This window comes from Pleurodeles waltl, chromosome 9 (assembly GCF_031143425.1).
Source record: "Pleurodeles waltl isolate 20211129_DDA chromosome 9, aPleWal1.hap1.20221129, whole genome shotgun sequence".
Lineage (NCBI taxonomy): Eukaryota > Metazoa > Chordata > Amphibia > Caudata > Salamandridae > Pleurodeles > Pleurodeles waltl.
Window position 1 is genome coordinate 570,271,667 of NC_090448.1, and position 12,700 is coordinate 570,284,366.

A 12,700-nucleotide genomic window follows, 5' to 3' on the forward strand; every position below is an offset into this window, starting at 1 on the left:
TTTTCGACTGTTGAAGAACTCAGGTCTCTAATCCCCATTTGTGTTTTAACCCTGAGAGGCACGCCTTTTCTGTATCCAAGTAGTGAAAGGAAACAATACCTCAAGCTGCCATTGGTGAAACGTAACATGTAATAGACATTCTGATGGTACCTTACGTGCCCTTGCCAGAAATTGCAAGTTCATTTTAGATCAGATGTTCAGGCATTCATTGATTCACAGTCCCTCTGTCCACGCGTACACATTTCCAACAACCTCTAGGGTCTCTTTCTCCTCTCCAGTAAATGTATTTGAGAAAATGCTTTTGCACGACTTTCATTTCGAGCCAGAACAGTGTTACAGTCTTTCAAATGTCTTATTTACCAATAAGTGTTCAAGGTAGGAAAGGGCATGCACTTTAACAAATGGAATGTTATTTTAATTACTGCTGATTCAAAATATTAACAACACATAAAAATGATCAAAAATACAATCACAAAGGAGTTGTCCAGCTTTTCAGAAAAGCTCTATTTTATATAGTTCCTATGCTAATTAGGTTACTGGGCCTCATACAATGTGTTTGAAGAATTATATCGTTCCTCATACCACTTTATCAATCCACAACCTCATGAGCATCCTGGGTGTCTTCCACCCATTGTCCTCATTTAGGCCCTGATTTAGACTTTGGCGGACTGAGTTTTTACCGTCATCATGGAGGGTGTCTTTAATCCCGTCATGACAAGGGTACTCTGCCTGTCAAATTTAGAGATGTCCACCAGCCCAGCAGACATTTCTTACACTTTCAGGAAACACCGTCATAGTGGCTTCTGTAAAAGCATTGAAAGTTTGTTGGATGGTTCCATCAACAGAGCCGTACATCAAAGTTTCAACATGTTTTAAAATGTTCAGTAACAAATCCCAAAGTAGGATTTTGTTTTTGAAAATAAAAAAGGCAATGTCTCCATCGCCATGGAGTTTTTTCCCATGGCATAGGGTCATTTTGCAGACTTCACTGCCCTTTACAGACAGTGAAAATGTATCATTTGTTCACCCACTCCAAATAGGACAGGTGGACAAATGGCAAAACCTCCAAAGGTCGCTACTCTGTTGGGCTGTCAGAGGTGTATGCCAGCGGTGGAGACAGAGAAGTCTCCACCATCGACATACTTAGGGTCTGCCCAACTCTGAATGAGGCAGGCAGGCCTTCAGTTTGAAAGAGGGGGTGCTCCGCGACCGCTGCGATGAAATACCCTCCCTGCAAAATCCAAATTAGGACCTTAATCTGTTTTTGATGATGATACAGTAGTTTCGATGGTCTCTTCTTAGTCTAGGTCCCATTCTGCTAACGTTTGAAATTGGCATTTAGAAGAAATCATTTTTATCCAGCTTTTTATTCCCTTCCTACCCAAAATTATGACACCGTGGCACCGGCAGACCACATTTCTGCATGCTGGTAAGCTAACATTTATTCAGAAGAAAATTATTTTTCTGCTTAACTCTGTGCACACTGAGTACTATCAACATCTATTTTCACTGAGGCGTTGTGGGGTGCCAATGAAGTGACAAGGCATCAAAATACACCAGTAAATTGGATCTCTGTTCCTTTTGAATGTCCTCTAATGTAGAACCACAATCAATCTTTGATATAGGTCTTTGGTCTAGGGTTTGATAACAGGTGCAGATTATCCCAGGTTCAAAGCTTATATGCCCCTTGAGTTTCTAACACTAAACCTTCATCGTGTCATTTCTAACTCATTCTCAAATGCAGAATGGTTGTTAGTGTTAATAGTATATCCCACTATTGGAATGGTACCACAGCGTCTTTCGTTAGCCAAAACTGCAACAAGCCTCTGCGGAAGCGAAGTGTGTAAAGCAAACGTACATTTATTAGGTTTGACGCAATTTACAACATAAACATGCACGGACTAGAAGCTAGCATATCCTAACTTTTTCCCACCACGAGTTACATAAAACATTTATGCGTCATCTTCTCTTTTGTTACCAGAATTGCAGAGATGTTGAATTAGCCAATCTGTATGACACCTTCTTGTACGGTCTAGGTGAGTGTACAAAGCAACCGGTTACATTGTAAACTGACTTTAACACAGGCAATAGGTCGTTTTTCATCGTTTACAGGTGAGGTTTCACTCATTTACAAATATAACAATTCATATAGTATCCTTGACTCCTGAGATTAATTTGAGAAAAAAGTAAGTTGGATGAGGAAGAAATTCTAGAGGAGGCAAAGATCAGGGTATTACATTTGCAAAAAACATTTTAAAGAAATCTCTATTTTCCTATGAAGAGCAGCCCAGGGCCATAAAAACAGATAGCGACTGCACCAGTGAGTATAAATATTTCCCCCACGAGGTCTACTGCCTTTAGCATTAAATGAGGAAGGCAATTTAATAGTTCTTGCTATATTAAAACAGCTTAATCGCCCTCTTGGTGCTTGATGTGTTTTTCATGCATTATGAGATCATTGATTTCGTGAAATAAGAGTCCCAACTCCTTGGACGTTGAGGTTACCCTTCTCATTCCTTGCAAAATCACAGCAGTCTTGGATGACTTCTATTCTGTATGGCACAAATAGCGGCCTTTGAATACTAATTATATCTCTATTTGAGGGAGGGGATCTGCCCAAGATCCTCATTGCACCCCAAACATCATAATGCATCATCAAACAGCTTATCTGTTTAAGCGGGGTTGGATTCTGAGCTGGTAAGCGCGCGGTAAACGTCCGGCGGAGCTGCAATCAGGCGTCAAGTCGACATCCTCGTGGCACGTGAGTGGCTTTAAATTAAAGTTCTGTAGAATGGTGGTTATAAACAAAAAGAGCTCCATGCGTGCCAGCCCCTCTCCCAGACAGTTTCGTTTCCCTGAAGAAAAAACATAATTACAAAAGAGTTAAAAAGTCATTTTGACTGATTGTCAGGAAAAGCACTGTCATACAAACTCCAGAGTCTAGTCAGAGGTTTTTAAGCAATAGGGTATGTTTTTCTAAATGTCGCCCGGAACTTGGAATTGAATTGTTCGACGAAAATATACGTTAGTCACTATGCGCTTTTATATTACATAGAAAACAAACATTTTATTTTAGTCTCCAATTCGACCGGTGTTCATCATAATTTATGAAAAGTATGGGTTTCCGATGAATTATAGGAAACAATTCACAACTATAATTCCTGTGGATATGAGGTTTTCAATCTACTGATTAGCAATAGCAGTAGGTATATTTGAAATATATTTGTGTTTTTTTGTGTGACTTGGACCTAAAAGCAAATGCAGACAACTCAGACAAATAAAAAACAGTTATAACATAAATAATATACTGCATCACTTCAAGTCATCTTGTATAACATATAGAGATTGGTAATTCTTTGTCATTACATCATGTCCTATGAAAAAATAGGGCTTTATGAAACTGCATAGCAACATCAAGGATCTTAGGCGCATTTTTACAAGAAAGTGGTGCATCAGTCTTCATGCGCCAATTGTCTTGTGTTACCCCTGCCCCACCTAACAACACCATGGTTTTCCCATATTTACAATACAGCTCACCATGGTGGTCGTTAGGACAATAGGGTCAACATTTTTGATGCTATTGTGGCGCCTTGCTGCACTAGAGTCAGCAATTATGACGCTAGTGCAGCAAAGCACAGGGAGGACCATTGATTAAAATGGGTACATCATTTTAATGCCTACTCTGAGCAGGCATTAATAATGACAGAAAAATGGTGCAATGAGATGTAGTAAATATCACTGTGCCATTTTTTTTGGGCTTCCCTGCGTCAGAATGCCCCCTTGCATACATTATGCCTGACACAGGCATAATGTGGCGCAAGGGGTTGCAAAGTGACGCAACGCGAGCATTGTGCCACTTTGTAAATACGGGTAGGGGAAAAGCCACCTTAGCTCCGCCTTAGCGTTAAAAAAATGACGGTATGCGGCGCAAGATGGTGCTAGGGGCTTGTAAATATACCCCTTAATTTTGCCAGTAGACCTGTTGGAGGACAATACTGAAAATGTACATTTCCACACACCTGTACCACAGGTATCCAAACACTTTTTTTCATCTCAGTGTAACGAGTGCATCTCTTAGTAGAGCTGAATATTGTCTTTGATTACTAGCGCATTGTTTTCTCAGATGCTCCAGGAACATTCCAATAAAAAAGCGTTGAAAGCATATCTTGCTATGACAAGATGCTAGTATTCACTTCTGAATCCAAAAGCCATAACCATTACTGCATGATTCCCCTGAGGGACAATACGGTTGAATAACCTTTAACATCTTCATTTGGAAGAAATACCTCTTGACTAGGACGCCCAACTGTGCAGTTACACCATGTCAGTCTCAAAATGCTTCATTGTTTCTCATCTTTTTCTTTATGACTCAATCAAAGAAATATGGGGGATAGTGGGTAGACAGTGCTGCTCCTCTTCAGCAATTCAGTGTACCCTTCATTAGGCCTCTTGGTTTCCTTATGCGGTCCCCTGCATGTTTCATTCACTACCCCTCTTGACACAGTGGGCAACTGATTCCATGGCTCTGTGGCATAAAGGGATGCCTGCATTTATTCAACTTAAGTACTGAATTCCAGGTGTTGGTCTCTAAGCAGATTAATGACTGGTGCACATAAGCATCAAATATGAGTGAGATTGGCGATCTCTTTGGAACAGCATTAATGTTCTGAAGGATACAATTATCATCCCTCCAGTTTCACACTGTGTGTACACTAAGATAAAAAAGATTGGAGACTGCCAAAAGGCCCTGTCAAAGACATGAGCGATCACCTATAGTAATGTTAACCTCTTGTAAAAGAGGTAGAATAATAAAGTAAATTAAGAGCTGACAGGCACGATCATAACAAGGAGCTAATTATAGATGATTTTCAAGATCAAATCTGTTTTGTGATAGGGCCTAATCTGTAATTGGAGATGTTTTAACCCCTTTGCTGCCAAGCCTTTTCCCCCTCCTGTGCCAAATTGTCAAATCCTTTTTTCACTATCTGGGGTAGTTTGCGCTTAGGCCCCCATAGATTTTCGCCCACATAAACTGCCCATGCTAAATGTGTGTCCTTTTTTCTAACATCCTGAGGATTCTAAAGATATCCAGAGTTTGTGGGTTCCCCTAGAGGAGTCCAAGAATTTCGCCAAAATACAGCTAAAAATAGTTTTTTTTGTGGACAATTGGAAAAAAGTGCTGCAGAAGACAGCATGTGATTTTATCCCTACATATGGATCACTTAAAGGATTTGCCCTGCTTTCAGGAACTGGAAGACTTGAATCAGAAAACCACATTTTTCAATACATTTTTGGCATTTTACTGGCACATATCCCATTTTTAGTATTTTTTCAGCCTCCTTCCAGTTAGTGATAGAAATGAGTGTGAAACTAATGGTGGATCCTGGACAGCTAAACATTTCTGAAAAGTAGACAAACTTCTGAATTCTACAAGGGGTCATTTATGTAAATTCTTTAAGGTTTTCCTATAGGAGGTAACAGTTGAAATAAAAAAATATGGAAATTGAGTTGTAAAAACAGCCATTTCTGTCTACCTTTTCTTTTGTAACTTTTTTCCAGCTATGGCAGATTTTTGAAAGCAATATACTCTTAGGTCTGCTGGATCCTCCAAGGTTGCGGGCTTATATAGGGCTTGTAGGTTCATCCAAAACCCAAGGTACCCTGGGCCTATAAATGAGCTGCACCTTACAATGGGTTTTCATTGTATACCGGGTACACAGCAATTCATTTGGTAAAATATGAAGAGTAAAAAATAGGTATCAAGGAAACCTTTGTATTTCTAAAATGGACACACAATATGGGGTTTTGGAGTTTAGAAGCAGTGGTTATTTGCACATCTCTGAATATGGGGATCCCCATACTAGCATATGAATTATAGGGCATTTCTCAAAAAGACTTATTTCTTACACGCTGTCTTAAATTTGGAAGGCAAAAATGTAGAGGAAGAATATTGGCAATAACTCTTGTTCTTCTATTCTGTGTTCCCCCAAGTCTCCCAATAAAAATGGTACATCCCTTGTGTGGGTAGGCCTAATGCCCACGACAGGAAATGCCCCAAAATGCAACATGGATGCATCACATTTTTCCTCTGAAAAATATGTTTTTTGCAAAGTGCCTAGCAATGGATTGTGGGCTGTAGCTCAGCCAGCACCTAGGGAAACCTACCAAACCTGTACATTTTTCAAAACTAGACACCAAGGGGAATCCAGGATGGGGTGACTTGTGGGACTCCCACTGGGTGCTGTCACACAGAATATTTTGCAAACCTCGACAATAATGTACCCGATGGGGAGTGACCCTTTCCTAAGGGGCAGCTCCCCTTATGTGAAATATATATTTTTAAAATTCTTGGTGTATAGTGGGCATTCCTGCTGCACTATTGCTATGTGATTGTGCAGCAGGAATGCTCTAAGGTACCTAGGAGGAAATGAAAAGCCTTTCCTTTCCTCCTATGCCTCTCTGACCTCCCCCTTCCACCTCCCTGAAGAGAAACTCATCAGTTTCTCCAAGGACGCGCTAGAAGCTATTTGCTTCCAGTGTGGTGGGGCGACCTCTGATGACCTTAGCACGCGGTGCATTCTGACATCATCAGATGTCACTGGTGGGGGGGAGGTCAGGCTGGCAGCGGAAGCACATTTTGTATTAGATTTAGTAGTAGTACAACAGTCCTACCAAAGAACTAACACATGCAATTCATAAACCTATGAATGTAAATCTCCACTTCTCATCTCTGTTCTTCAGGGAGATTCTCATGCTTGTATGTTAACAACTTACTAGAACGTATGCAAGGGGCCAAGGGGAGTGCCTTGAATGAGGGCAATTTTGGGACTCATGACATTTGACTTTGAGGCTTCTGGGTGTTGTGGACCTACTGGTTGCTCTAAAATGTATTCCTAATATTGAAAAATGACTTTATGAATACATAGCAACATTATATATTTTGATAATTTCACTGCAATATTTGTGCACCACGCTCAAAGGTCAAATCTCATATATAGACATATAGGAGATCATATCGCAGATTAATGTAGAGAAAACTAACAAAGGCCTATACAATCACTCGTGGGAGTACAAGTTTTAGGTCTTTGTTTAAAAATAATAGAAAATTCATTTTTGCAATTAAAAATACATATTTAGAAGAGGTTTCCCCACTTGTATTTAGAAATGTGATATGTGGTTGTATGCACATCTTAAAGGTGCAGTAGGCTGTGTTTAAAAATGTGACATACTGGCTTTGTTTTTCTTTTGTTTTTTTTAAGAGATAGAAACATCATTTTTGCAGTAGATAGAAATATAATTTTAGCAAAACCATTGAAACTATATTTCAGAGTGCATATCTATGCTCTTTGGATCAGGTTTTTAAGTTGACGTGTTTTCTTCCTAACGTTTAGCTAGTGTGAGCAAAATTTGTACTCCTATTTTCTAGCAGAAATCTTCGTGGCTCAGAGACATTTGCTCTACCTCACACTTCAATATCTCAGAAGCACCTTTTTCATCAGCCCAGCTTTTAACATTAAGAATACAAGCTCCAGATTGACGTTTTCTTCCACCCAAAACATCATCTACCTGAAGTAGTACCTGGTTTCATGAAGAACGGAATATAGGTGTTCTGGATCGATTTTGGAGAGATGTGTCTCATTAGGTGACTTAAATCCATCAGCCAGTTTATCACTCTGCAGTGATAAGCTTCAGTTTGCGGAGGGGTCACTTTCTCCAGTATGCCAAGATAGCGGCCACGGCACGGAAATATGTCTGGGATGCCCTGATGCCCCTGAGCGTACTTAAACAGTAGTTGTGCTGCTAACGCTGACAGGCAGAAAGAAGTTCAAACCCAATTCGTACCACACACTGCAAGGGGACAGACCTAGACCTCCCCTTAAGATTGAGGAAACGTGGCAGCAGATCAGTGAGCACCCAATTATGACTGAAGAATGGACTAGGGAACAGAGTGGGGTGAGGGAGCTATGTTCCAAAGCATTGTTTAAACTCACTCAATTCAATATAGTACCTATCAAGTACCTTTTGCCCTAGTCTCTGCACACAAAATAAACCTCTAGGAGCCTGAGGTGTACACAGTGTGAGCACATACCGGGGGGCTTCTTTCATGTTATCTGGACTGGTCTGCAGATCATTGGTTACTGGGAGGAGGTCCTGGGGCACCTACATAATGCTACGGGTGGGCAATACCTAGAGACTTAAAACAGTGCCTGCTCGACTTGGTGCCTGTTAAGAAAAAAAATGAATTTTCTTAGGAAATTTGCAATCCCTGGGCTGACTCTGGCCAAATAATGTACAGCCATCAGATGGCTGAGCCCAACACCTCCTCAGATGGCTGTATGACAGAACCACGCATACCGGAACAACGTATGCCTTAACAATGTAGTCGGAACCACAACTGTGTCTTTTCCATGCAGGCCTTTTCCACACATGCCTTTACAATGAATTTAGTTGTAAAAGCATGCTTAGTGAAGGCATATGTGGAAACGGCATGTGTGGTTCTGTCATACAAACCCCTCTTAGCCTAACAAAGTAACCCAATAAGGCCCGAACCCCTAAAAAGTAAACTACCCAGACACCCCCACCCCTAATAACTAAACTTCCCCGACCCCCCACCCACCCTAAGCCCTAAAAAAAAACTATTGCAATCCCCCCACCGTCCCTAAAAACTAAACTACACCGACACCCCCACCTGCCTGAAACCTAAAACCTTCCCCTACCACTAATAAGTAAACTACCCTGACCACCCCAACCACCATAAACCCTAAAACAAAACTACCAGACCCCCACCCCAAAAAACTAAACTACTCTGAGAGCTTAAAACCTTACCCCATCACTAATAAGTAAACTACAGCACCCCCCACCCATCCTAAGCCCCAAAATATAAAGTACCCTGACCCCCTCCACTCCTGCCCCTAATGAAAAAACTACCCCAATCACCCACCCACCCTGAGCCCTAAATCCACCTCACCACAAAAACAGTCCCCCAAACCCTTCCCCAACCCACTTACCTCACTGTGTTCTCTCCCAATCCTTCCCCCTCTTTTCTCCTCCCTCCTCCTGCCCTTCCTTAAACCTTTCCCACCCCAAAAAAATAAACTACCCTGCCTCCACACACCCCTGCTCCTAAAAAATGAACTACCCTGACTTCCCACCCACCTTAAGTCCTAAAATAAAACGAGCCCAACCCCATCTTAAAAAAATTAACCACCGGACCCCCCACTTTAAGCACAAAATCTGGCCCCACTTACCTCACTGCATCCTTTCCCGATCCTTCCTCCTCTCCTCCCGCTTAAAACTTCACCGGCCCCTAAAAAATAAACTACCACCCCACCCTAAGCCCTAAAAAAAGAAATACCCCAACCCCCTCGCTCCCGCCTCTAAAAAATTAACTACCCAGTAATCCCACCCACCCTAAGCCCTAAAAACTAAACTTCCCCAAACTCCCCACCGCACTCCTAAAAAAAAATAGTCCAAACCCCTACCCACTCTAAGCCATTAGATCACCCCACCCCTAAAAACTGCCTCTCAACCCTGCTCCAGCACCACTTACCTCACAGCTTCCTCTCCCAATCCATTAGACTGCTCTCTGCCTTTTTCTCTGCCATAACCACTCATATGTATAGTTTGACACATGCATGGTTAAAGCATAGAAAAACGCATGCATTGTTCTGGGTAGCGTTGTTCCACTTGCATAGGAAATGTCCACATTGTTTGCAATGCATTGTTTATGACGTTTTCCCCTCAGACAGATGAAGGGCTGAAGGATTTGGCGAAATGGGGTGGGGCTGAGGAAGCTCACATGAAAAAGGTGAGGTGCGATAATAGGTTGGCAGACGATCTTCTGGTCTGGTGAGCCATAGTACATGGCCTAACTGAAGGTGGAGCAGTTGACTCCACCACTGTGATCAGTGACAGTGATGAAGAACATAATCAGACATCACACGCTGGGATTACAGTGGGGAAAGGATGGATTGCTTGGCAGGATGGACATTGCTAATGAGAGTTGCAAATAGCTGTGGGGTGAACAACGGTGGTTAACTTGAAATGTTGGGCATCATATGGAATGTAGACCTTGTAAAGCGCAGGGCATGGGATGAGGGAGGGGAAGGTATTTAATGCATGGAGATTTTTGAGATTAGATTTGAATGACCTTACAGCATTTGGTGTTACACAATGTGATGACAATTGCTTGGAAGAGCCACACAACGATCTTGCTCATATTGTGAAGTGCTATATTGCTGGTTATGGATTCCATGACTGGCAATATTGTGCATGCTGTAGATATATATAATGCTGAAATGTCAATATAAAGAGTTAAAAAACAGAATACAAGCCCCAAAGAAGTTTTCTCCCAACCAAAGCATCCTCTCCCTGGAGTAGTACCCACGTCCATGATGTGGGAAAATAGGTGTTAAAAGAGATTCTGTATAGATGGGAATTTTCTTTGATCACCCGGTGGCAGGAAGGGACTGGAGTTTTTCTGACTCTGGTGAGACCTGGTGGGACGTTTGGGGAAGGATGTGGCTACTGTTACAGTAATGCACCTTTCTGAGACAGGAACTGGGTGACACTATGGTAAAATGCAAGTGGGGAAACTAGGATTTTAGATTGAGTTGCTAGGAAGTATTTGGAAGTATTTCACGATCAAAGCTGTGTTTACATTTGAAAAACAAGAGAAGGGAAGGGAAGAGAAGAGGAGAGTCAGCTGTACGCTTTAAGAATTCTGATTTGCCTGATTAAGTAACTGTGGAGAAAAATTTCTCCATCTATTCCTTGGTTGCCCCAGGGGCTAGGGCCAGTTGCTGACAGATAATTACAAATCTGTCCAGATTCCCCCAGGTGAGATTTCTTGTTTGTTGGAACTTACCATGCTGATAGGTCCAGAACAACAATAAAAAACCCACAATTTGATTGACTAGGCCTTGTGAAAATGTTGTCTTATCTTTGTGGAGTGAAGAATGTCTTATGGATGGAGAGATTAAGTGGTTGCCCAGAAGGAACCCAGAGTGAGGGCCAGTTGGGCACTTTGTTGTGGGCCTGATTGGGGGTTGTAGGTGTCATTAACTTGAATCTGAGCAACCAGTCCTGCATACCTGACGACTAATTCTCATCAGATATATTGTAAACAAGAACATTTGCTGCTGCAAGTAATTTGATCTTTTTTTTAAATTTGTGAGAGTCCAGATACAGGACTGTCACCTCTCTCATAGTTTAAGAATCTGATTTTGCAAAGCATATACTAAGATGTTTTGCATATTTGAACACTGTGCTATGTAAATCAATCAAGACGTCTATTAAACAATGTTACGAAAAACTTGATATAATGTAACTAGCTCTTGAACAGTTGACTGTTTGTGTATCTTATATTGATGGTGAAATTCAAAAGCTCATAATGAAAATACAACTAAGATAATATAAATGTCCTACTGGCATAAGGTCTTGGCAAATTTTGACAAAGTCATTGATTCACCTATAATAGAATTACAAATATGTGTTGAATCAATTGTAAGTTTGACTCTGCATTGCTAACGTTCCGGGCATTCTGTTAAGGCATCCTGTTAAGGATGGAATCTATTGAGGGAGAGGGGCTTTTGTGAGACAGATTGCTATGCTCCCACCTTTCTCTCTGCGGGAATTCATGTATGACTTACCTGCTGAGAAAGGCATGAAGGCATCTCTCTTCTTAAAGCAGCCGTTTTCGTCAAGGAATCGTTCAGGGATAAATTGTTCTGGATTTTCAAATTGACTGTCATCCCTCAGGACAGTGGTCAGAAAGGGGTAGACATCCATACCCTGAAATGCAGAAAGTGTTGAAGCATTTCATTAATATTTCACGTTTTTTGCTTCTATCTTCATGAAACTAATTAACTCATTTTGGTTGCAATTATTTGGTTATTTAAGTTTCCTCATAGGTAATGAATATATATGTAATTTTAAATTGTATAACAAATGTTGTTTACTTTGTGCATGGCTGAGAGCCAAGTAAATATTTGTTTCATTGTTTTAAAAGGTAAGTTAATGATGTTCTCACAAAAAGTCCTACAAGCAAATTTACAAATGCAACTTATTTTTAAACAGGATTAAATAGTTGTATTGTTTTTTCGGGCATATGGTACAGATGTGTTAATATACATTCATCAGATAATCTAGGGTTCATGTTACAAAATATATTACCTTTTTATGTTTTTCTTCAGTCATATACAAATAATTGCAACTAGTTTCGTAAAATGTTTTTTTTTTCTTATTTTATTGGTAAAAAGGTATTCTACATAATCCTGGTTATTTTTGTTGTATGTGATGCAGAATATCTCAATTAAAACATTTGAATTTTTCTTGTGGATTGACCCGGTACGTTTTAGTTTTGAATAGCAGTATCATTAATGTGGGCACTACAGCCATAATTACTAGTGGCCTAGAAAAATCACTGTCAATTCCCTTCTTCAGAATTGCTATTATCAGCTGTCGTGATCAATTCATGAAAGGTGAAAAGGGATTACAACTTTAAAGGGAATAACAAGTGGGAATAGAATTTACCATGCCAACCCCCTCAAATTTACCCTATTATTTCCCTGGACGACTTGTTCTGCTTGTAACAGGTGAATTTCATAGCAATGAAGGTTTTATGCATAATAACAGCCTCCATTTTCTTTAATGAAATCAAGATTCTCTCCGCATGTAATTGGAGAATCATCATTCTCCG

General features: G+C 40.7%; 1 protein-coding gene across 1 annotated transcript in view; it reads right to left on the bottom strand.

The window, feature by feature from the left end:
- Positions 1-347: 347 nt before the first annotated feature.
- Positions 348-12,700, bottom strand: part of LOC138259672 (cytochrome P450 2F3-like) — a 159,728-nt gene continuing 147,375 nt past the window's right edge. The window contains exons 8-9 of the mRNA XM_069207545.1: positions 11,652-11,793; positions 348-2,855 (exon numbers count right to left, since the gene is read on the bottom strand). Of these exons, the coding sequence (XP_069063646.1) occupies positions 2,665-2,855; positions 11,652-11,793 (333 nt within the window). The 3' untranslated portion in view covers positions 348-2,664. The remainder of the gene's footprint in view (positions 2,856-11,651; positions 11,794-12,700) is intronic.